This window comes from Tachypleus tridentatus, chromosome 10 (genome assembly GCF_004210375.1).
Source record: "Tachypleus tridentatus isolate NWPU-2018 chromosome 10, ASM421037v1, whole genome shotgun sequence".
Lineage (NCBI taxonomy): Eukaryota > Metazoa > Arthropoda > Merostomata > Xiphosura > Limulidae > Tachypleus > Tachypleus tridentatus.
The window spans coordinates 70817967-70843624 of record NC_134834.1 but is presented as its reverse complement, the minus strand read 5'-3'; the positions used below and the strand labels follow the sequence as shown (position 1 = coordinate 70843624).

Genomic DNA, 25658 nt, shown 5'->3' with positions numbered 1-25658 from the left:
AACCTTCGCAACAGTGACTTGAATTACACAAAGACCTGGAATGAATATCATTAAAGTTGCATGAACTTGTATGGCATCTGAGTTGGTCAAATGGCAACCGAACAACGCCGTTAAATCGTGGAGAGAAGTACAGAAACAACAGTTCGCTATCATTCATTTAGTAATTTGTAATTGCTTAAAAAATTGACATTTAAAATGTACATAAAATTCAAGAGCATTTTATAGTTTTCATCTGTATGTTATCTAATAATGTTTTTTTTTGTAAAAAGAATAAATGGTATTTGTGCGTCTTTCTTAAAGCAAAGCCACATCAGGCTATCTGCTGAGTTCACCGAGGAGAATCGAACGCTGATTTTTAGCATTGTAAATCCGTAGACTTACTGCTGTACTAGTTGGGACAATAAATAGTAATTACTTGAGTAACTTGTATATTTACCATCCGCAAGCTTTCGTAATTATTCACAACATTGTATATTTAATATATATGAATGTGTGTAAGCATGTGTGGGATATAGTTACAAATAGATTGGAATATGTGGGCAGTTTCAATAATTTAGTCTTTGGTTAACATATAGAGTGTTCGAGTAGAAAACAAAAGAAAACACTTTACCTTCTTCATAAACATCATTATAATTACTTTAAAACAAGATACTGTTTTCTCTTTATTTTATAGCAATAGGCTCGAAGTAGGTTTCTAGTTTATCACAAACATTAAAATGAAGTCAGTATTATCAATCTGAAGTAGTGTGTTATATGTAAAGTTATTAGAGTTCTGAAGGTTAATTAAACCTGCCCAAGAACATAACTATCATTACACAACTTCCGAGAAATTCATAATTACTTCACGTAAAATCACGTCCACTCGCCAACATCACACCTCTAAATATTGTGATAATAATCACAATAATAATAAAACAAAATTAAATGTTTTGTTTGTTAATGTCTCGAAATTCCGTATAATACGTTCGCTTACGAGTTTCTATATGGGCAAGCTAATTTACTGCATACGTAATATTTTCATTAACTCCATCTATGTATCAAAATGCTAGTTTTAAGAGAATTCTACTTATTTCACACATTTTTCGTTCTTAGACCGATATCTATGGTTTATCGTCGGTGGTTCTATTTGCCTGGTTGTAGCTACTGTCTGTATTGTTACTGTGTGGTTGTACTTCAGACGAAAATCGAGAAATCACATGAAGACTTCAAAAGATTCCTATTCAACTCAGGATATCTGCCATGACAGAACGTAAGTCATCTTTGTATATTTTCTCAATTGTAGAAAATCTCTTTGGATTATTTTTTATCAAATTTCGCTTATGGAATGGCGCTTGAAGAATAATTACCAACAACTAAAAGGTGTAAATCTTATTACTTACGAATAAACTCCTTCTGTGAACCCGAAATTTAATCTCGTCTGCTACTACAATATTTGTTTTTTTGTCAAAATATTGACAAACGTTTGTCAAAATTTATAATCTCGCATTTTCTCATATTTTCTTGTTTAAAAAGTGAGAGCATAAATAATTAGAAAATTAGATTATTGCCAGAAGTTTGTCAACAATTAAAAATGGTGTCAGTATTTTTCTGACTCATTTCTAATAGAAATATCATTGAACAAAAAAGTACAAGGTTAACAAATATTTAAAATAGCTATTTGATCCACAAAACTGACTAATGTAATCGAGCTATTGACGAGCTTTAAGTGGAGACACAAAATTTAAAAATAAAGGATAATATTCCAAAGTACCTGCAGTGACATGCTAGTGAAGAGAAAGGAGCTCATGTTGAAAGAAACTTATTGTCCGTGGCAACATTCTTTAAAACTCTCTTGATTATTTTAGGTGATATATCTTGAACGTGTGGAAACTTAACCAAATGAATTAATTATTACGAGGCATTAGACCAAAACATACCCGCTTTAGTCAAAAAAAGACGAAAAAGAACTAACAAAAACTATAAAATAACAATAGTATTGTGGATAGAAAAGGTACCTATGTTAGTGCTTGTTTAATTTTGAATTTCGCGCAAAGCTACTCGAGAGCTATCTGCGCTAGCCGTCCCTAATTTAGCAGTGTAAGACTAGAGGGAAGGCAGCTAGTCATCACCAACTGTGGGGTTACTCTTTTACCACTAAATAGTGAAGTTAACCGTTACATTATATCGCCCTCGCTGCTATTTAGTCCATAATTATATTTTTATTTAAATTTTCCATGATTTCTGACTTCTGAAGTTACTGTATTGGATGTATAAGTAATTCAGGTAGTTTTTTGCAAATCAAAATCCGACATATTTCATGTTGGCATTTTTTCTTTGTTTAAAAAAAAAATGTGTTTGAAATAATAAAAACAAATCACTAATGAAGGGCCCGGCATAGCCATGTGGTTAAGTTACTCGGCTCGTAATCCGAGGGTCGAGGATTCGAATCCCCGTCACACCAAACATGCTCGTCCTTTCAACCGTAGGGGCGTTATAAAGTTACGGTCAATCCCACTACTCTTTGGTAAAAGAGTAGCTCAAGAGTTGGCGGTGGTTGGTGATGACTCGCTACCTTCCCTCTAGTCTAACACTGCTAAATTAGGGACGGCTAGCGCAGATAGCCCTCGAGTAGTTTTGCGTGAAATTCATACCACATCACTAATAAATTTCAGCAGAAATTGCATAAACACACATAAGTTTTATTTATATTCGTTGCCTTGAAATTTATAGTATTCAAATCATGGTATGTTGGCGAGTTAAATGTTATACAGTACTTTTTCATCTAACTTCTTCTAAAGACAAAACTTAGGACAAACATGCACTTTCTCTACAGCTATTTGGTTCCTGAAAGAGTAAAGGCTTTCACTTAAGGGACCAGTAAGGTTCTTGCCATGCAAGAGTAATATATTTTCTTTCTCTCTAAGATTAACTACACAAGTTTGATTACCTCAAGACTTTAGGAACGATTTCCTGGAAATGCCAAGCATACAATTGGACAGCATGAGGTAAACTGCGCATGCTCTATTCATATCGTGTAGGCAGCGCGATGTAACTTTTGGAAATGTTTTTTCCTTATCTCGAATACTTAATATTCCTACTAGAAGCAATCTAAACAAACTCATATAATAAAAGGTTGTTAGAAAAGAAAATTAAAATGTTTTTTAATGCGAAAAATAAATACTTCATTTCACTCTCTTTGACTTCTTCCTACTAAAACAGTTTGCATAATTAATCATAAATGAAGCCTTTTCTTAGCGTAAAGGCTTAGAAATATTCATTTGTTATATTTGTTTTTCTTTACTGGTCACTAAATGATACATGGTAAATTGATTCTGTTCTTAAATTTTAAATATGTGCCTAATCAGCCAACAAGTGTTGAAAAAAAAGGTAAAATGAATGACACTTTCTACATATCTCAGACAGCCTACAGCAGTCATTTCGACACTTCAGAACTAAGAGAGCTAAAGGGCATATTTATAATAAAACAATAAACTAATATTCACGAAAATGTCAAAAGAATCATTAGTGTAGTAGCTCTTTCTACACAGATCTATCTTCTGAAACCACCCTGATTATACACCAGGAACCAAAAGGAGAGATGATGAAAATAACTTTCAGGAGTTTTAACTTGAAAAATGTATTAAGAACACGTCATCTTTAAGAACCATTTTGTCAAGTCCTAAGTTGTCCATACAAAAAGACGTTAAGGAACAAACCGTGGATGAGACAATGTGAATACTTAGCACAATATACTAAATTCCAGCTTGTGCTTGTGCTGAGGAACATAAAAAAAATACATATTAACCATTCAATATTAACAATTTATTGTATTGTACGTTATAGGTAAATACGACAATGTTTTCTTTAATAATATTAGAATTATACATAAGGCTGGTTACGTCAAGAATTATTTACTATTTAGTCCATCTTAGTGAGCTGTATCATGTTTTTGGGCAAAACTTTGGCTGTCTGGTTATCTTCATCAATAACAATAATTAATATTTTCAAGGAACTGGATTAGAGGTTAAGCCTTATTTGTTTACAAATGTTTCATCAATATTGCCATATTACGTGGTATCGTTATTTTCCTTATATATGTACGTATATAAGTAAGAATGTTTGTATGCTTATACATGCATTGCAATTAAAATAACTTACACACGATGTAAAGTCGTTTCATGTGTTTTACTGTAAATGTATGATGCGTTGAGATGTTACTACTGTTGAAAACCAGTTATTTACATTCTATCAATCAAAGCTAAGGAGCCGAAAGATCCCAGTCGTAAAAATCCTAGTCGTAGATTAAAATATTTGTATAATATTCTTGTAATTAAAGTTTGTTCTTCTTAAGAGGATAGTTCAAGTAACTTCATATAGCATAATGATTTAGAAATCACAGTTATTTGCTTATTAGATGCCAGTATAACACCTTGACTAATGATTGAATATTTAAATCATCTGTGAAGTTTAGCATCGTTTGGATGGGAAGAAATCAGCGACTATGGACGTAACTGGAGCGTGACGCCTCATTCACGTCACGTTGGTCTCTTTCAATCGGCCTCTGTTGATGTACCAAGCACTTTTCGAACAAACTCCGAAAGTATTCAGCCCAAAGCAAAGTTATCTCGTTGGAATACTGTAGGAACCACACATTATCAGCCAACCATTATTGGAACAGTTCAACCAGATCTCTACAGGTTTGTTGAAAATGTAAATAATTATCGTTAAGGAAATCCACCTGAGAAATGTTTGAGAGAAAAAAAAACGTGGGTAATTTATTAAGGATAATTTATTAAGGATAATTTCCAAAACGAGATGTTGTGAATTAGAAGTTGAGTTAATATATATCCACTTTTACAGTAATTTAATACAATATGAATTATGCCAATGTTCTGTTTTGTTGTGTTCATGAGATATCCTTTATTGTTTTAAGTTAAACCAAAATTTTGTTGCTCATTCGTTATAGGATGGGTTTCATGTATTTTTGTTTGTTACGTCGATCCAAGACACACTGTAATCGGCATTGTTTAACTTGACCTTTAAAGGGGAACAACACGTGCAGTAAGTAAATAAAATATTGCTAGTAGTACTTACATTATCATGTGGACTATATAGAATTGGAAAGTGTGTAACCTTTAAAAATGACTTCTCGTGAGAAAGAAGGAATCAGAAGCAGGAATGACAATAGATGAACCTTTTCGTTATGAGCTGAGTTATGCGAAATGAACCGTGGGAGAAAGAGTGATCAGATGAAGAGAATGAAAATATATTTTATTCAGTCGATCCTGTTGTTATCATTCATTCATTGCTTATATTACACGTATACTTTTTATAATGGTTCCTCTTAGCGGCGGATAATAGCGAAATTAAAGTCATTTTAAAAGCCACTTTAAAGCAGATCTCACATTGTTGACAATCAAACTTTGCAAAGTGTGCACCCAGAGCTTTACACTATACATTCATACAATTAACAAAATAATACTCGTATTATTTCCTTTATTATTACTGGATAAAACTGGAAATGGGAAAAGTAAGCAAAACTAGTCAATGAAATTTCGCACGTATTATAAAGGTGTATTTTGGATAAAGTAAAACATTTGCCATTTTAAATCTGGAGAAAAGTAATAAACATCTCTAATTTTGTATAATTATGAAACTATGGACACAGAAAATACTACAGTAGTTGTGTTTATTATTTTCCTTTTAACCATAAGTCTACAGCTTTCTTTAATAACTATAGTTGTCTCCTGTCTTTAAAATATAAGCTAAATTTAATAATTTTGAAGACGTTTTGATTAAACACACTGGACCAAAGGAGCGTGACTTCATGAAGATGAAATGTCCTTCAGTCATTTGACAATAACTTATTATGAATGAAGTTAAATGTATTATAACAAGAAATATCTCTGTATAAGAACAAGCAACCGTTTAAGGTGCATCATTGTATATTAACTTATACTTTTAACTAATAAAGTAAAAAGTTTTCTCCTCCCCCAGTGCTCAGCGGTAAGTCTTAAGGCTAAAAACTGAGTTTCGAAATTTGTGGTTGGCACAGCACAGAGATACCATTCTGCTGTATTATACTTAATAACGAATAAACAATAAAGATGGTTTATACTCGTAGATAATCATTATTTTATTTTTTCTTTGTTTATTTTGAAATTTCGTGCAAAGCTACACGAAGGCTATTTGCGCTAGCCATCCGTAAATTAGCGGTGAAAGACCAGAGAGAAGGAATGACCATCCACCACTAACTCTTGTGAGATTGACCATCACATTATAATGCTTCCACATCTGAAATGGTGAGCATATTTGGTTTGACGGGGATTCAAATCCACGACTCTCACATTTCGAGTCGATCGCCCTAACCACCTGGCCTTGTCGGGCATATTTTAATTTAAAGCTATAATTAAACTAATCGGATATTCAAATCATCAGTGTTTCTTTCCTACGCTTAATTTCTATGTAACGTATAACTGTTGCTATCTGACAAGGAAATCTATCCGAAATTTTCTATGACAGCATCAACTGTCATTCTCTTGTGTACGTCGTATGGATAATTGCTTTTTCCAGTTTTCTTACAGACTAAATGTAATACAACTGTGCCACCTATATTTATTGCTTGAGTTATCGCATGATCAGGCTTTTTTATACTTTTAAACATGCATATATTTATATTAGTAATCGTACGTGTATAGGGCTCCAAGTACAGTGGCTAGTCAGTTTATAAATATTGTTTAATAACAGAATCTTAACTTGTTAATTTGCAGATAAAATTATAAATTTAACATGTGCTTTCACTAACTTCTTCCTGCCGAGTATATTACAAAACACACACATTCTGGCATTATATTACACTTTGATTAAGTAAATCCAAGAAATACTTAAACTTCAGTTTTGAAGAGTCAAGTTGAATTCATATCTGGTTTTTGAAGTTATTAAGTCTCATTGTTTATATTATCTGATAGTTAGATTGACGATGCATTTCTCTATAATTTATTAGAAATTCCGTTTGTACTGAGAAATAATGTTAAATTTGGTAGATAAACTCTTTAAAATATTTTTAACTTCTGCAAATGAAGACTGTGCTTCCAGTTTCTCTGAGGATAAACTCCAGATGGAATTAGTAACTGTTTGTATATTAATTTTCCGATATTTGATAAGAACTTGATGTGAAGGTTAGATTACCAAAATGAAATATTTCTAATTTAAGCTGATTACAACATGTACTCTAGTGGTACTGGCGAAAATGTTTATAATCTGCTGAGCCAACAGTGTGACTGATATTCTAATTTTGAATAAGACTCAAAGAACCAATATCGCTAAGAAGTCCCACTTTATCTCTGTAGTCTTAATGAAATTTGAATCGGGTCATTTCGAAGCAAATTGAACAGCATCCATAAAGCCGCCTATTTAATCGCGTGCGTTAAGAAATTTATATCTTATAATAAAGGATGTTTATTCGTTGTTATTGTTCTTACGTTTGACAATAAGTCATATCTTCAAGATATATAATTTAATATTTGTGTATTTTCGTATTTAATTTGTATTAATTCAAACAAATGACCACATTTAAAGATACATGTTTTAAAAGTTTGTGAACCATAGTATACATTCCTTTCACATCATGTCAACTGAATTTAGACAGGAAGAAGTGCTACGTTCAGGCATTTAAACTATTTGTGGTAAAAATCGAAAGAAAGGCATCGGATACTATTTCATATAAGATTGACTATTTTCATTAAAGTTTATAAAATACGCACACATCTTACCATATTTGTCAATCACAAAATAAACAATGAAAACTTATGAAAGAAACAAAATATTCAATAAAGAAATTGGTAATACACGAGATTGTATGCATAGTAAAGCATGAAGTAAAGCTAACAGTTACTGTGTATGGTACACTTTTAAAACGATTTCATCCTCGAAATGTTTCCCATGACAGCCTTAAAAATCTGAGAAGTTGAATGTTACAGAAGCTGGCGCGGCTTTACTTTCGTGTAGAATGTGATAAGGATACAACAAATGTAACATATTTTTATGCTCTACATTTTGCTAATCTGTTTATATACTTCCTACGAGTATGAAACGCCAGTGCTACCAGGACGCTATATGAGTACACGACATCAGGAATAACAACATTTACTATATTAGAATCGAATTATCGTACCGTCTCTTGATAAAAAATATGTGGTGACTTGATGGAATACTAAAGTGCGTGGGATAAAGTCGCGAGTAGTAACAAATATAAGAAACAAAAACCAATGTTTAAAGAGTTAAAGCAAGGAAATCGCATTGAAATATATAATTAATCTTTTTATTAAACCCACACAGTAAAACAGAGTATGTTGTCGCTCGATTTTGCTTATATAAATGGTGAACATATTAAACATGTATACTCCATAAAAACGCAAAAATCCTTTACATGGCAACCAACTTGAACAGAAGCCACTGTCGTCTACCTAAACCTGCCCACTTGGAGCGCTGTTGTTACGCTGGTTACGTTATGTTTGTTTGCTTTTGAATTCGCGCAATGCTACACGAGGGCTATTTTCGCTAGCCGTCCCTAGTTGTGCAGTGTAAGACTAGAGGGAAGGCAGCTAGTCATCATCACCCACCACCAACTTTTGGACTACTCTTTCACTAACGAATAGCGGGATTGGCTGTCACATTATAACGCCCCCATAGCTGAAAGAACGAGCATGTTAATGCGACAGGGATTCGAACCTGCGACCTCGGATTACGAGTCGAACGTCTTAACCCACCTGGCAAGGCCGGGCCAAATGTGTTCTGAGAAATTGATATTATAAATTTATTTCTCCGCATCCAACGATATCTTGCTATGTAGCAGACACAGCCTATTCTAACGTGAAGTTATATGCGATACGGTCAGTTGCCAAAGTGATTTATGAAAGCAGTAAATAAGAGTTTGAACGTAGTGTCTAAGATTGAAAATATTTTTCTTTTTCAAAATTCTATAATAAAGTGAGCCTCACTTTCACACAAAATTTATAGTTATGTGTTTCTGAATGAAAACGACTTCCCACCCACGCTGCTTGTCGTTTTGCCTTATTTATCATCTAGTGGTTGTTGTTGAAGATTTATCCTATTTTCTAGTTTCTCTGTTGACATTTTGAGCGCCACATTAACTTCAAGTTTTGTTACTTTGGTTAAATCAATGAAAGTGAGTAAACAGTGACCACGTGTTTAAGTTCTGGTGAGGTATGGATTGCATGTCAATTTTAAAATAAGAGTGAACATAAGTGCCAAGCAATGTGACAAATCAAGATATATCCCTAAATTATTAACAAGTAAGAGTGTGGAGTTAGGTGCAGGAAGAAGTGACCGTTTCGATTAAGTACCCTCTCTTACAACTCCAATTGGGTAGCTAGAAAAAGGCTTAAAAGAGACCTTGATAGTGATTATCTTCAGCATGGTACTCACTTTCAATTCACTGCAGTTGTGTTTCTGAATCCAAACTTGAAATATAGTGGGAAGTAACAGTAACTGGGGCTTCCTTTAATGTATCAACTTACTTTTCACCATAAGTATCATAGAAATGAGACAAGAATGTGTATATCTGATTCAGTTGTTCTACACATTTGCTACTTCAATTCTTGAAACACAAATACCATTGCCTTTTGCGGTTCTAATATTGAAATACAAGAACCTGCCTTTTTTGGTTCCAGTGTTGAAATGAAAGTACATGATTTGTCTGGTTCTAGTAATGAAATAAATTAATTAGCAGTTGGAGTTTTACATTTTCCAATAAAAGCTCCCCCCACTCACGTGCAACAGCTGTAGGTTTACTGACTTAAAAAGATAAAATATGGAGTTTGACACAACAGATATGGCTTTGCTCTAAAAAACAATCAACTCTCGTACGCAAGCAAAATTACAATGTTAATCCAAAAACATTTCTAGTTAAACCTAAATTCGGGGATAAAATATGAACAGGTGTTACGAAAAAACAACAAGAAAAAAATAGTAAATTCCTAGAAGAAAACATTAACAGTATTTTTCGATTGTTCTCTTATTATAATTTCCATATGCCAGCCTTATCTGTTTTATACATCCCGTAACACCATGCATGCTCATCCTTTCAGCTGTGGAGGCATTATAATGTGACGTTCAATCTCACTATTCGTTGATAAAAGAGTAGCACGAGGGTTGACGGTGAATGGTGATACCTCGCTGCCTTCCCTCTAGTCTTACATTTTTAAACTAGGGACTGCTAGCGCAGATAGTCTTCGTGTAGCTTTGCGCGAAATTCAATAAACAAACCAACTGTTTCATACGTAACATGTGACGTACATAATTAATAAGTCATACGTAACATGTGACGTACATACTTAAAAAGAAATTATTTCTTGCGACGTTAGTTTCACCGCAGGTGTCTTTCTTGGCTAGTTTGAAACTGTATTTTCTCTGTTGCTGTTGTAAAGATGTTATATATTTGAATGAAATTTCTAAAAATAATAATTAACTCTTTACTATTTAATTCAGGAAATCAGGTATAAAAGATCGCTCTTAAATATAGGTTTCCATCATACTTGACATTTATTTCAATTTCGATTACATAAAATAGTACATGTGTTTCAAACTCACCAAGTGGCAGGGAATGTGTAAATTCGTGTAAAAATAAGAGCATTTTACCAAAAGATAAAATGTTTTTGTTGCTATTAGATTGTACAGAAATAAATGCCGGAATTCTCACGATGACATTTAGAAGCTGAATATAAAGTAACTTATCGTTTATTGGGTAGTTTAATCAATAGTTTGTTACTTACAAGGTATCTTAATCGTCTGCGATAAGAACTTTCGTCTGATTTTTCCTCTACGACTTCAAACTTGGACGAAAAGCTACCGAAACTAAACGGAACATCAACCAGGCATTCGATCATGGATCTGTTACTGAAGGAACATTCAGCGTTTTTTCCCAAGAGTTCGACATTGAAGTCTTGAAGACCACGAAGGTCGTGGAAGGAAGTCATTCCTAGATGAAAACACATTAAGGGAAACGGTTGAGAAAGACCCTCGCTCAACAGTACGTGAACTTGCAGAAAAGCTATGCACAAGCAAATCAAGCATTGCCAACCACCTGAGTGCGATTAAAAAGACGAAGAAGTTGGATAAGTGGGTTTTGTATGAGCTAACTGAAGATTAAGGAAATCGACGTTATGAGACCTGTCAAGAATGACGCTCCAAAAATTGAACGAATTGGCAATCGAGGTTGAGCCTCATCCAGCTTATTCCCCAGACCTCTCGCCTAGAGATTTTCCTTTCTTCAAGCACTTTGACAACTTTTTGAACAATAAGTGCTTTCCAAACCAGGAAGCTGCAAAAGAAACTTTCAGGGAACTCATTGTCCATAGAAACTCTGATTTCTACAGCAGGGGCATGAACAGCACTGTTACACGTTGGCAAGAGTGTGTTCAAGGAAATGGTCCTTACTTTGAGTAAAGCATGTGTTACAACATTGGTTTATACTTTTTTCAAACTTTGCAGTTCAAATAAAAAATAATATTTATTTCTGGACAATCTACAACAGTATAAACAAAGCAAGTTACAAACCATGGGCACCACCACCAGGAGAGCCAGAAGGTCCAAATCCTCTCCAATGTTCAACAGGGAGAGCCATTTTAAGACATGCACCCGAATTACACTTAAAAGAGAAGAACCTAAATAAAAATTTGTAAAATATTCTCTGTGTAGTTCAATGTCACTCTTCTCTCCGTCTGTAGAAATGTTTAGCAGCGACAAGGTTGCAATAAAACGAAAGACGGTACATGATATATTCTCGATATCTACTTTCAATATGTTTAGGGAAATGTTACCAGCAAATGAAAGAATTTACAGATACTTAAACGGCCCCGTCTTGAGTTAGTATCAGCACAACTGTCCTTTCAGTAATTTTATTTTAGTTTACAATTGTCTGATATTGCAGATCCACCCTCTTTTTCCTCATAGATGGCGCTTCTGTCAGAGATATTGATCAATTGCACTTCTACACTATTTATTTTAATTCAACTCGCCACAAAGAAGGGAAACTAATATTCTGCTATAAGCCTATTATTTCAATTACGTTTCATAGTAAAGTTAGCGATCAATTAATATCTGTTACTGTAAAAAATTAAATTTCTTCAAAACAGGTAGAAGTGAAAATTTATTTGTATCAAAAAACTGTTGTTTTTTTGTCATAGTTAAAGGGTAAGCTATTTACGCACATTTGTTATTTCTTTCGTATGTTTTTTTTAATAGCAAAGTATGGTATAATTAGAAGTACAAATGTTTAGAAGTTATATGTTATGGTTGAATCTGAAGAACACATGTTTAGAGGTTACTGAATAATGAGATATGAATTTAGAATCCGTAAATTATTAATTTGGTGATATTTTACGTCTGTCCACAATAGAAGTATCCAAGACGACGAGCTGATGGGATCTCCTTTTCCGAACGGTCGAATATGGTTCTCTATATTTTACCAAGAAGAAGATCAGTTATTAGAAGTAACCCTAGTTAAAGCGAAGAATTTACCAGGTATGTTTAGCTCATCAAGGGCCACAACTGAGCTCTTATTTTAATGCCTAAAACAAGATAAAATACATTTAAGACGAAGTACAGATGTTTTATTATAAAGATATTATTTACTAAAGGGCAGAACTAGGTTCCACTTTTAACATCGAAAAAAAAAAGATTAATAGTAACTGAAATTCAGTTCCTAAATGTTATGTTTAGTTCATCATTCACTAGAGAACACAACTATGTTCTCTCCTTCTTTTATAAATAAAAATATTATCTACAATTAATATATTTACATGCTAGAAGGCAGGATTGGTCTCTCTTTCCATGTTGTTGTTTTTGTGCGCAATCAATCTTAGATTTTAGCGCTCTAACTCCTTAAAAAGACAACTGACCAACAGGAGAAGCTTCCCTTTTCAAAAAGACATATTTGAATGTCGGATGTACCTCTTCAGTTACCAAAGAAAAACCTAACACATTGTATAGTAGAAGAAGAAAGGTGAGAAGCTGAAAGTGGAATTTATAGCTTAACAAATTTGTTTATTACAATACCAACTTGCTTTGGTGAAAATACAACCTAAACAACACCTTATGCAAACGTATGTTGAATTATCAAGTCAGAAACCGTTAGGGATCATGTACAGACATTTCTAATCTGGAACTGGTGACTAGATGAAAGCATCATTAACTAACAACTTGTCGTCTATGAAGATAATGTGAACGAAGTAGCGGGTTTCGACTATCACATTCATAGCATCTTCAACATAGAATGTGGAGTTTGCTTAGCAGTATATTTCACTTTAAACCAGACGCAGCTTGATACGCTAATCACTTTGTCAAGACAATGGGTAACAGGTTTTAATGATACTTCCTTCCATTGTCTGTGAATCTCTGAAATACTGGAACATTTTGAAAGTATAGGAATTAAAATTTGCATCAAAATTACATAAATGTCCACTCCGTGATATCTTGTTGTCCGCTTTGATATTTTGACAAGAACATTTCTCAAACAATTTTGGTTTTGATTTTGTTAGTAAAGTGAGTTATTAATGCTTCGTAGGACATCAACATTTTTTTTAGAAAAACAGTGATGTTGTACACATGATTAAAAACGTTGCACAGCCTGTAATACACACGAAATTAAGAACATAAAGAAAAGTGTAAAAACAAAAATCTACATCAGACGGGAAAAGTATTTAAAGGAGGTGAATTGTGAATAGAGAGATGTGCAATAAACGTACAAGCAAGATGTATTGTAAAAGCTATGGTTTAGCCGTTTATCATGAAAATTGATTACATAAATTTTGCCTAGACCACTACTATGTTGTGCCCCCAGCTGACCTAATGAACCCGTGTGCTGGACAAACGACCTCGTCGGCACTAGTATAGCAGATGTAGTGTAGTTATTAGCAGAAAGTGTTCTTTGCCTTCGCGAACACTTTCTTAGAATTACCAGCTGAGCAACAATAGCAATGACAAGCAGTTTATTTACTAGGCGTAGGTACACAAACAAATGTACAAAGTAAAAAATATTCACTTTATTTCATTCATGTATCAAAGTGAAACTTTTTTGAGCGATTAATGGTTTTAGTTAGAAACAACTAGTGAGAGTGTAAAGATATAAACCAAAGGAAAACTCTACAAGGTACACTATTTATTTGCGCTATAAACACATAAATAAGAACCTGGAGTGAAAAAATTAATTCTTAATCGTAATAATTACTAGTTAATGAGTAATCCAACAAGGCAAAGCCTGTAATGTGCAACTTGCCTTGTTAGGCTAATTGCAGTTTAAATTTATTTTGTTACTTTTATCTTTTTTTTTTTCTAGGACGAACACCCAACCAGACACCCAGGGATCCTTTTGTGAAACTCTACCTACTACCTGATGAGGAGAATTTTCAACAATCGAAAGTTCGCAAGCGAACCCTAAACCCCAAATTTCATGAAACCTTCAAGTTTCCGGTAAGAAACTCGAATAGCGTTAAACATTTGTTAGAATTAATAAATATTTGTTTGTATTATCTGAAGTTCCTTCACATCATTCAAGGTAATACTTGTTTGACCCAGAATCTGGTCTTAAGATGGGTGTGTAAAACACAAATTTCAGACTATAATATACAATTTCTATTTCTCTAAGCCTTTAAACTAATGCCGAAAAAAATCACAAAATTCTGTGCAAACTGTGAGCTTTAAAATGTCGATAAAATACAGAAATCTGACATATAATGATACTTACGTCATTTCCTATTCGTATTTTATACACAAACTACTAAAAGTAGCATATTGACATGATTTATATTACAAGTCAAACAATAAATTTAAAATAAATTGTCTAAGCTTATTTGTTCGCACCAAGCTACACAAAGGGATATTTGTGCTTGCCCACCACAGGTATCGAAAACAGGTTTCTAGCGTTTTAAATCTGTAGACATATCGCTGTGCCACTGGGGAAGGGAGCTTATGTAAGCTCCACCACCCAACACGTTAGCGTTTTCTTATAGCATTAAACAATACATAATATGAAAGACGATTACGTTGGTAGATACTTTTACACGCACGTCAGAAAGCTTATTTTTAATGCAAACTAAACAATGGGCTATCTGTGCTCTGTTTATCGCGAGCAATCGAACCCTGAATTTTAGCGTTTTAAGTCCTTAAACCTACCGCTGATCCATCAGGAGACAAAAGTACCTTTGGTTTTAAAACGTGTAGGTGTATTACAAATTGAGATATGCAATTTACTTGTGAACGATACGCATGCAAAAAAAGAAGAAAGAAAACGCACACACACACACAAACTTCAAACAGAATCATAAATTGGACAAACTATATCAAGATAAATAAAGTACGATAAAGAAATGTTCGCCAAAAAATTCGCTAATAGGGAATGTGACCACATCGAGCTGCTAAGCATGCTACCAGTTACTCGTGCTCTCAATGAGGTAGTTGGTCAGTTCTTCAAAAATAACTACTGCGAGATGGTCAGGGATAGAGCTGGGTGGTTTCAATCCGTATACATTTTCCCAGGACATTCTAAACGTTTTCTGCCAGATTAAGGTCTGGAGAAAATGCCGATCACTCGTATCTTTCTATTTCACAAACTGAAGTTGTTTGTCCACAGTCCTGGTTCTATGTAATCTGATATTATCATTCATTGGGATAACATAATCTCACAGAACATCAGCACACAAATGCATATAGTGTTCAAGGACGTCGTCAGTATAACGAAGAGCATTTATAAAGTAACCCTATAAGACTTCGATATACATAAACAATGATAATGAAGATGCCAGCCGGCATTGCATAACCTCCAAAGTTTCTTCTTTTCTGAATGCAGCAATTTAAAAACTGTTCATGACGCGTTCTCCAGAACTTAATTTAATGACGAATAGAACATTGGCTTCTCTGTTATTGCTTCAATAGAGATGTTTCTAACACAATTTTTCCTTTCTGAACGATAAGACTGGCTTATTTTTCGAGAACCGGAGGCCAAATAAGGCAGTCTGAAAACACTGGTGTTAATACTTTCCTATTTCTATTGTCTACTAGGGATATGTATGGACCTTGGTCACTGTTATAGTGAAATAACGACCCATCATAAGTCAATCAAAAATAGTTCTCTAGTCTACAAACGATTTATACATCCGACTCACCATATTAAGCGACACTCAAAGCCAAAACCAACTTGTCTCTGACTCTTCCTTTTCGAGCCTTCCACATCAGACTGTCCTCTGAGTGTGATCAACTGCCCATGTTTATTGCGAAAACACTATTCAAGCTGTTTAATAGCACAAACATTTAGCTTCAGAAGGTCAAAGACCTTGAATTGAAGATTTCCTACCTTCATACCACCATTGGATATTTGAATATTTCTATGATATTCCTTTCTCAAGGAAATATGCTTATCATTTCCAACGTAGTTCAATTACGATCTCTCTTTCCAACATTTATTTAGAGGCATTTTAACTTGTTTTTGTTTTTAAAATAATAGCCAACGTTATTCAATTTTCATTCAATAAACATTAAAGAGAATTAAAAAACAGAAATTTATAATAATTAATCTTCATTTGAAGTATAATAAACACTTGTGGTATATTTCAGGGAAAAAACCTCTTATAGATATTTTTGTCACGTTTGCATGGCTTCTGTTTTGAACATTTAATTTATATCTCGTATTTTTTTTACAGATAAACAAAGAGAATATCTCCGATAGAACCTTGAGACTGGCTGTTTATGATGTAGATAAAAGAAAGGTTCGTCACTCTTTAGGTCACGTTCGTGTTCCATTAGGAACGTTCGATTTTCATAAGAACGTAGTCAACTGGAGAAATCTGGAGCGCACTACTCAGGTAAGCAACATACATAAGTAATAAAACCTCTGCGTCTTTCGTGGTTCATTTAGATGTCTGAAACAATAGAAAGTTAAGAATTATTTTTGATTTAAACACGCGCCAATAATGATTTATAGGTTTAATATTTCTTTAATCTTAATATCAGCAACGGATCCTATATGATGTTATGGCTATTCAAACGCATTTTCCAGACTATGTATACATCAAATTGCTTGTGAGCATATTAATCTGTTGATTACAAGGTTTATAACGATATATAAGTCTAGAACATACTATCAACATTGCAAGTAATTCCAATAATTATTATTGTAATATCATACGCACTTCACATAGAAAAATGGATGATTTCTGTTAATTCATTTTGTTTGTCAGTCACTTACAACATTCATCACCATGACACAATTTTGAGCGATAGATTAAAAAAGTCGGTAATTTTTTTTAATTTCGCACAAATATACACGAGTACTAGCTGTCCCTAATTTAACAGTGTAAGATTAGATAAAAGGCATCACCACCCAAAACCAACTCTTAGAATACTCTTTTACCAACGGATAGTGGGATTCACCGTCACCTATAACGCCCCCACGAATCAAAGGCGAGGATGTTTGGTGCGACGGAGATTCGAACCGGCAACCTTTAGATAAGAAGTGAGCACCTTAACCAACGATAATGCCGGGCCTGATGAATGTTAATGTAATGTAATAATTATTACATTAACATTCAATGATTATTACTTCCAATTGGAAATTTCATTGTTTTATATTATTTTTCCATATGTTATACAACTTTTAACTTTTAACAGGTTAAATATTTTGTTTTGGGAATCCTCTTGCTCCCCAGCGGTATGTTTGTAGACTTATAACACTATAAATTGAGTTTCGATACCCGTGATGGGCAGAGCATACATAGCCAATTGTGTAGCTTTGTGCTTAATCTCAAATAAACCAAAACGAATCTCATTACCGGCGGGTCATTTGAGGATGTAACTTGATAATTGTGCCATGAGAATACTTATTAAAGAATGGGCTAAGTAAAGTTGAAATTTGTTTACATTTTGAAAGATAATTTAAAGGCTGACACAGAACTTTTATCGTAAGTTGTTGAATTATCTTAACCTACCATAAAATTTGTACTATAAAAAAGTTCGCAAAAATAGTGTGTATGTATTTATATGTACGTATTTATATGTATGTACACCTTTCCGAATTTTACAACGTTTACTAAAACGAAGATACACACCAAGTACACTAGTATTATTTATTACTTGCAATAAATTTTTAAAATACTATAGCATCTCTATAATTTTATCAAATAATATTTCATTTTTTTTTACCTTAGCAGATATATAATAATCGTAACTAACAAGGACTAATTCTAAAATATTTTACATAAAGAATTCCGGTTCTTTGGGAGAGATTCAAGTGGGCTTATCCTGTAGTCCCTCAAACAACAGAATTAAAGTAGTAGTGGAAAGAATTCGAAATATCATTGGGATAGACGGTGGAGAAGCTGGTAAGTCAAGAAATTATGCGATTTTAAATAAAGAATTATGTTTTTATTTTACTCAAAAGAAGATAAACTGTATCAAAGCTCAATTTTCAATGTTGTCGTCTTTTATGTAAACATGAAATGAAAACTGTCACCGATTAATTTAAGAAAGAAATCCTATACCTTAATTTCCTTTTCGACTAAGGAATAGACTAGTAAGTAAACGTTATGAATGTTAAGTCTTACACTGGAACATTACATGACCAGAGATAAGAAGAAACACAATAAAACAGAATTACAAGATGAACATTCTTCTTTCATCATTATTTTAAGCTACAATTTTATTAAATAAATGTTTAGTTTCACAAACTATTCAGTTTAAATATCACCAACCGTATAAAAACTTTGATTTTCCAGTTTTTGTTTTTTGCTTATTCCAAGCTTTACCAAGAGCATGTCCTAACTTGTTTACTCCAAGACTATTACACACTACTATCTTATGGAAGTCTCTTAATCTCTTTACCACTAAGTCTTGAAATAACTCCTCTGCACTCTATGCCAATTACTCCAACCCCCACGTGATCCTTAAACCCCAGTATCCCAGATAATTTATCCATAATTCCCCTCTTAGTTTAATGTAACCCCTGAAATATTGGCTCATACCCTGACTGCCCATATCTTATTAAGAACATAAAGTCCAAGTTTGTCACCCTACTTTTCTAAATCTCATCAAATCCTATAAGTCAGATACTGTTTAATTTAGTTTTCTAAAAACTGCTTCTTAAATATCAAAAGCTGGTGAAATATTGGAAATCAATAGGCCTAAAATTGTTATAAACATCACGTTAACTGCACGTGTTCTTCTTCTACATTCGTCTCGATTTGTACAATGTGGTGAAAAATAGATCATCTGTGGGTAACTTGATTTTTATTCTACGTCTTCCCAATCTTGTCGTGTAATCTAATCTACTACTCTGTTGGAGACCATGAACCCTGTTTCTTCCCATATTTATTTAAAATATTTTCAGGAGTATGCTTTAACCACCTAGCCACTACCTTATTTACTCCAAACCTTTTCAAGTTGAAGAGACTCCAGCCTCCTATCTTGTTTGCTTCAAATTCAACATGACCCAAACTATCTCTGTTTGGCTTTGTTTTATTTCCATTTCAAATCAAAACTCGTCCAGAAAATATCAGCCCTATCCTCTTCAATAGAACCCAACATGCGATGACTGTAATATTAACATTCAAACTAAAACAATAACCCAACAAAAAAAGAAACTAACTATCGAAAATTGTTGACTTTTTACTCATTGGAAAGAGCAATTTTTTATTTCGTAAACTAGAAAGGTAAGTACGCCTGGAAATCATTAAAGTTCTAAAATGGATAACTACGTAAAAATTAAACTTGAATAAAACTGTAGAAAACACTCAACACGTTTTTTGCTGTGTACGTAACATTTATGGTAACAAGTTTAAAATGAGTGCTCTAATCGACACACCGGTTAAAGTGAAAACAACTTATCCTGATGTGAGACAGTCTTTGGAACGACGAACAGACGCTTGCAAAAATCGTTGAGTATGTGAAGACGTTACTTTAAGAAGGTTTCCATCTCTATAATCTCTATAAGTCTGTTTCCCAAACCTTTAAAATGTAAATTATATTTGAATATATACTCGTTTTAAATTTTCTATACAATAACATCAGTTGGATATCCAAAATACGGCTGATTTTGTCAATGTCACTTAATAGTAATGACAGGGACACGCTGAACTCATGTTACATTTGTTTTTATGGTATCTAAGGCTTCCAATTTCAATAAAACACACGGTGTAGATGACAACAGTGTAGACTCAGTGTAGATTGCACAAAGTTAAACTTTCCATCAAATGAATGTCGAAGAATATAAATGAAACGCATATTGACATTTTTCTTGTCATTTCTGTTGCACAAGCTGCCATGATTAAATACTTGTATTGTAACCTAAAGGTTTCTCTCCATAATCATGTAAACCGATATGTATTATTGCATACGCTTTCTAATGAATATAGAGCATTTTTTATCTCAGAGTAGATAATACAAGATATACACCATGATTAAAATATAAATTCGCGCGCATTAGTATTCGCTATCTTAAAGATTATGACGTGTAAAGATATAAACTCCTACAAGTGATCTTTCTTATCTATCAGTGTTTATGCAAAACTTTTATTCAGTTCTATATAATTGACTTATTAAGGCTTGTTTGTACTAATTAATCATTTAACTTGTGCTAAAAGAGAAGCTTTTTTAAAACTTTTGAATTAAGAAAAATCAGTCTTCTCCAAGATAAACTATTTTATCCTTTCTGTTTTAAAACCTTCTAAGTAGTTGTTTCACTTAAAATGCAAACTTCCTTTTTCAAATTACAAAATCTTTATAAATCACATCTGTAGTTTCTAAAGAAAAAAGTCTTATGGCATAGTAATTAACGTACCTATTTCCTGTTTCGCGATCTGTTGCCACAAAAACACCCTCCACACTTTGGGTCCGTGAGCACGCTGTAAAGCTCACTTCGGTCATACTATAATCGCCCAATAGTAGGCGGTTGGTGCTGTTAACTAGTTGCTTTTCTCTCATGTTATTTCTTAATTTTAATACAAAGCTAAGCCTTTATCCTAAAATGCGGAGAGTAGTTTTACGGCATCGAAACTCGAACCAGCAATTTTAACCTCTAGACTACTCCCGACGTTCAGTTCAAATTTAAAAACAGCTACTCACAGACTGTCCTTATGTACTTTTGCGCTAAAACTACAAACAAAAAACTACCTGAGAATAAAAAACTTAAATAAAATATTTAAAGAAAACTAGATGTTTTCATGCCAATAGAGAAACTTTCATTTGTCTTTGTAGGGATTTTTGTGAAACTTCAGCTGTTCCATGGACGAAAGATGATGAAGACCAAACGTACATCTCTTTACCATACAAACAGTAACGACGGAGAAATTTACATTAATGAACAGTTCAACTTCGTTGTTTCTGGTCGATTTTTTGATGCTTGTAGTTTTGGCATTACCGTTTTCTTGGCAGGTCCCTCTCCATTAGTCAGAGATGAACCATACGGAAAAATTGTGATTGGATCATTTTTGTATGCCCGAGGAGAACAACTTCTTCATTGGCAAGAAATGCTGACAAATCCTCGAAACCAGGTTTCAAAATGGCATAATCTCGAATCCTTAGCTACTAATTGAATATCGTAGTAAAATAAAAAACTGTCACAATATGTTTATTTTGAAACCATGATACCAAAATGGATTTATTTATCATGTAAACAAACACGGTTTGAAATTTGTTTACAAGGTATCTGGTGACGTTGCTCAATTACCATTAAAAATTGAGCTCGATACGTGACTTAAACACAAAATGTGAAGGATAAAATTACACCATTATTATAGAGTAATATACTAGATGTAAAGAAGGTTAAAGATAAATCAACAACAGTTGAAGCTTGCAGTGAATATAGGTTTAGGTTTACTTAGTAAAAAAACTGTATTTTAATATCACACGCTTTCTAACATATTCCATACAACTCAAACAATAAACACTTTTACTACTAAAGTGTAAATATTTTTGGGAATCTTAAAATTAATCATGATGAATTCAACGCTAATTAAAACGAAACATGCGCAAACGAAAATGATATTTTTAGGTGAACTTATTGAAGTAATTAAAATATATTAAATATTAGTGTATCAAATACGTATTTGTCAATTATGTTTCAAGAATGAAATATTTCATACTTTTTCCAGTTTTATCCGTTTTATAAAGTCGTGTTTGAAATTATATTTCACAAGTTCTATTACATCTGTGTTTTCATGTGAATATTTTAAAATTATCATTAGATTTTAAACAAAGATTTATTCTATTTTGCGTGTTTTGTAAGTCTGTGTATATTTTAAGTCTATTATCAAGTTATAAATGTTTCACTAGACACAGCATTTCGAGTAATTACCTTCCCCATCTTGCTTGTATCGCCATCTATTTCTTATGTAATATATTTCTAATTAACTTAAATTTTCTCTTTCTCCCAACGAATGTGACAATAACAATACCGCCAATGTTTTTTGAAAAATAAATTACAAAGTCAGCATTTTATCACTTGCTAAAACTTTATTGTTTTGTATCTAGCAGACTTCCTTCTATAACATGAAGTTTTTCTTCTATGGTAAATCGTATTTACAAATTCTGAATTAATTTTGTTTAATTAATGCTATAAAACGCTAGAGATCCACAAGGAATTTTGAGCACCGCAATTATCATGCATTAGTGAGGTGTGGGACACTATGGTTTCAATAAAGAATGGTAAACTTATAGTTAGTGACTTTGGGTTTTGATTGGATTCAAGTCGGATAATTGTAGAAGAAAAGTCATCATTGTACTTGAGGAACACCATCGAGATTCTGATTCTTTGGACTGGAACACTGTCATCTTGGAAGATGCAAGTTTACTGAGATGCATCAGGGCAACATCCGGGAGTCTAAGATGCACAGACTGTAGAAGTTCGTTTGCTATTAAGGGGATAAAATCTTAGCCAACAGAAATTAGTCTACGCCATTATAAAACCATCTCCTTCTTTCATTATTGGTATGATGCATTTTAAATTCTATTGAAAAATAGGATTTCACGCAAACATAGCAAGAAACATGGGTTACTAGAAGATATTACCTGACTTCATTGTCTCAGCTGCCGTTGCAATAATAACAACACTTGTATTTTTCTGTTACGAGTGATTTATGAATGTGTGGAACCCTAGGTGTCCAATTTACTCTATACTTTTCGCTGATATTGCGCCCTCCGCTAGTACAGCGGTATGTCTTCGGATTTACAACACTAAAATCAGGGGTTCGACTCCCCTCGGTGGGCTCAGCAAATAGCCCAATGTGGCTTTGCTATAAAAACACACACACTCTGATATTGAATTTCCTAAATATTAGTATATGTAATATTTCGTGGTTTCTTTACGCAAAGCGTCAGAACTCTATGGTTTCTGTGGATTAGGGCTTTTAGTCGCCTACTGTTGCATTTTGCTGTTCTTTTTCTAGATGATTTTCATTAGCCATCACACCCAAAACTTCACTACTTGCTACAGTAACATTTTCCACTATTTCCTAACAGAAACATTACATTTGAGCCTATTTAAAATTCTGAGGAATATTTTCTTCTTCTCATAGTTGCATTCGTTATGCATATATGAGATAGTTTAGTTTATGCTCCTAAGGACGGGGCGTAGGCTAGAGTTAGCGTGCCTCAACTGTGAGTACAACAATTCAAAGTTCATGTTCTGTTACTACAAAAATGTACTCGGCACTTCTGGACGAAGGGTGTGTAAAAAGAGTAACAGTAAAATCACACTATTTCGTCATACTAAAGTAGCCCATTTCAAAATTAAGAAAGGCTATGCTTTGTGTAGCTTTATGTAAAAATTCTAAAACAAACAAGCAAATTGTATACAAAGTTTTACTAGCCCCTGGACTTCATTTGTATCTGCAAATAGCCTCCATCTTTGCAAAAACTGACTTAATTATGAAAGCATCTGCTCAGTTCAATTGTTGCTTTAGGTCTAACTCTATGTTTAATTGTATCTTAATGATGTAGTATTATCAAAGCAGTTTGTAGTTGTTATTTGTTATATTTATAATGTTACAGTTTGTGTCTGGTAATTTATTACACCTCATTTCTCGATTATTCATTTTTTTATTGAGATACTTTAAAACTTGTCTGTGATTTTTTTAAAGTTTAAACTAAAAAAAATTAAGAAATTTTAGTTTCTAAACGCAAAAAGAGCTGAGTTTGTGATTTAGTAAGTACAAAATGTATTTGGTTTTAACAACTAAACATTATTAAAAAAAGCGAGATTTATAATAAATGTCAAAACACAAGAAGATATTGAGGACAATTTTGAAAATAATAATTTGTATTCCTGTTCTTAATTATGGCTTTAGTGTTAAACAAAACGGAACTCTTTAAAATATTCAAAAATATATGTGTAGATTATTTACATGAAATATTTTTTGTCGTGCCACAAAATACAGAAAACTCTCGAAAATGCTCATCTCAATTACCTGTTACTGGATTTTACACTTTACGTTTTGTTACGGCACTCAATCTGCTTTTAAAGAAATAAAGTTATCACTCAAAAATTGGTTTACCTTACGCAATTAGTTTGAATTTCTGGTTTAATAGAGTGACTACTTAACAACAGGTTACTGTCCTGCATATGTCAGTGCCTGTAATGGGGTCCACTGCGAGTTAGGTGGTTGTCTCCTCGTATAAAATAACACATTCCAGTAAAACATAAAAACTCTTCCATTTCTGCTCATCATATTCTCACAGGATTAAATGCTACAATTGAAAATGAAACTTACATCATGGTTAATGCAGATTATAATGAGCCAATTAAGGATTCGGGAGAGTTTGGTTACTTTTAAATTTAAGACGATGTTGAACCAATAGAATTTACTTACACACCTCGATCACGTGTGGACTTCTATCTCGAGTTTATTCCTTTATGAACAGACTTGTAATGGGAAACCTATTTAAACCTAACAATGATTTGCCAATAGACAAATAAAACAAACAATAACATAAATATTTATTTTAAATCCTCTGAAAAGCACACTAATGGATCAATATAAATATTTTTACTTCTTTATTTGTTACCTTTATCCATTAAGAGAAAGATCAAACAATATCGTTGTAATCCTTCTTGGAATTATTCGATTTTATTTGTTCATTTGATCAGTCAAACAGAACTGCTAGTTGAATATAAAAAAAAAAATCTGAAACACTGATCTATTGTATAGAATTCAATTACTTAACTACAAAGATCCTATACTTTGTAATCACGTATGTAAAAGCGATTGAACTTTTCGGTGATATGAGCATGTGATAAATATGTATAAATTATTTCCGTTTTTGAAACTTTTGTTATCAAGTGTTAACTATAATATACGAGAAGCTTGTTAAGATCTATTTCACCTTGCAGCAAAGTAGAAAGTAAACTTGATAAGATTGTATCATGTTATGTTCAATAAAACCTCACTATTTCATTTCTGTTGTCCATCCACTTAACTATCACTGCTGTTCGAAATAGTCATTGCGAAATAATTCTACCAGAAGAGTTGCTAATAACTCTACACTAAAAATTATAATTAATAATAATATAAATAGTTTTAATTATGCCTAAAAGGCAAACTACAAAAAAAAAAACTTTTATGGTGTTTTTGGCCCTTAACCCAAGAACGCTTGACGAGGTTGAACTCGCTTAGCAA

General features: G+C 33.0%; 1 protein-coding gene across 1 annotated transcript in view; it reads left to right on the top strand.

Annotated features, from left to right (window-relative positions):
- LOC143229530 (synaptotagmin-15-like) overlaps positions 1–25436 on the top strand; it is a 42174-nt gene extending 16738 nt beyond the window's left edge. Inside the window, exons 2-8 of the mRNA XM_076462005.1 lie at positions 1093–1249; positions 4446–4676; positions 12398–12522; positions 14336–14469; positions 16695–16856; positions 18254–18371; positions 21241–25436. Coding sequence (XP_076318120.1) covers positions 1093–1249; positions 4446–4676; positions 12398–12522; positions 14336–14469; positions 16695–16856; positions 18254–18371; positions 21241–21578 — 1265 coding nt within the window. The 3' untranslated portion in view covers positions 21579–25436. The remainder of the gene's footprint in view (positions 1–1092; positions 1250–4445; positions 4677–12397; positions 12523–14335; positions 14470–16694; positions 16857–18253; positions 18372–21240) is intronic.
- The last annotated feature ends 222 nt before the right edge of the window (positions 25437–25658 follow it).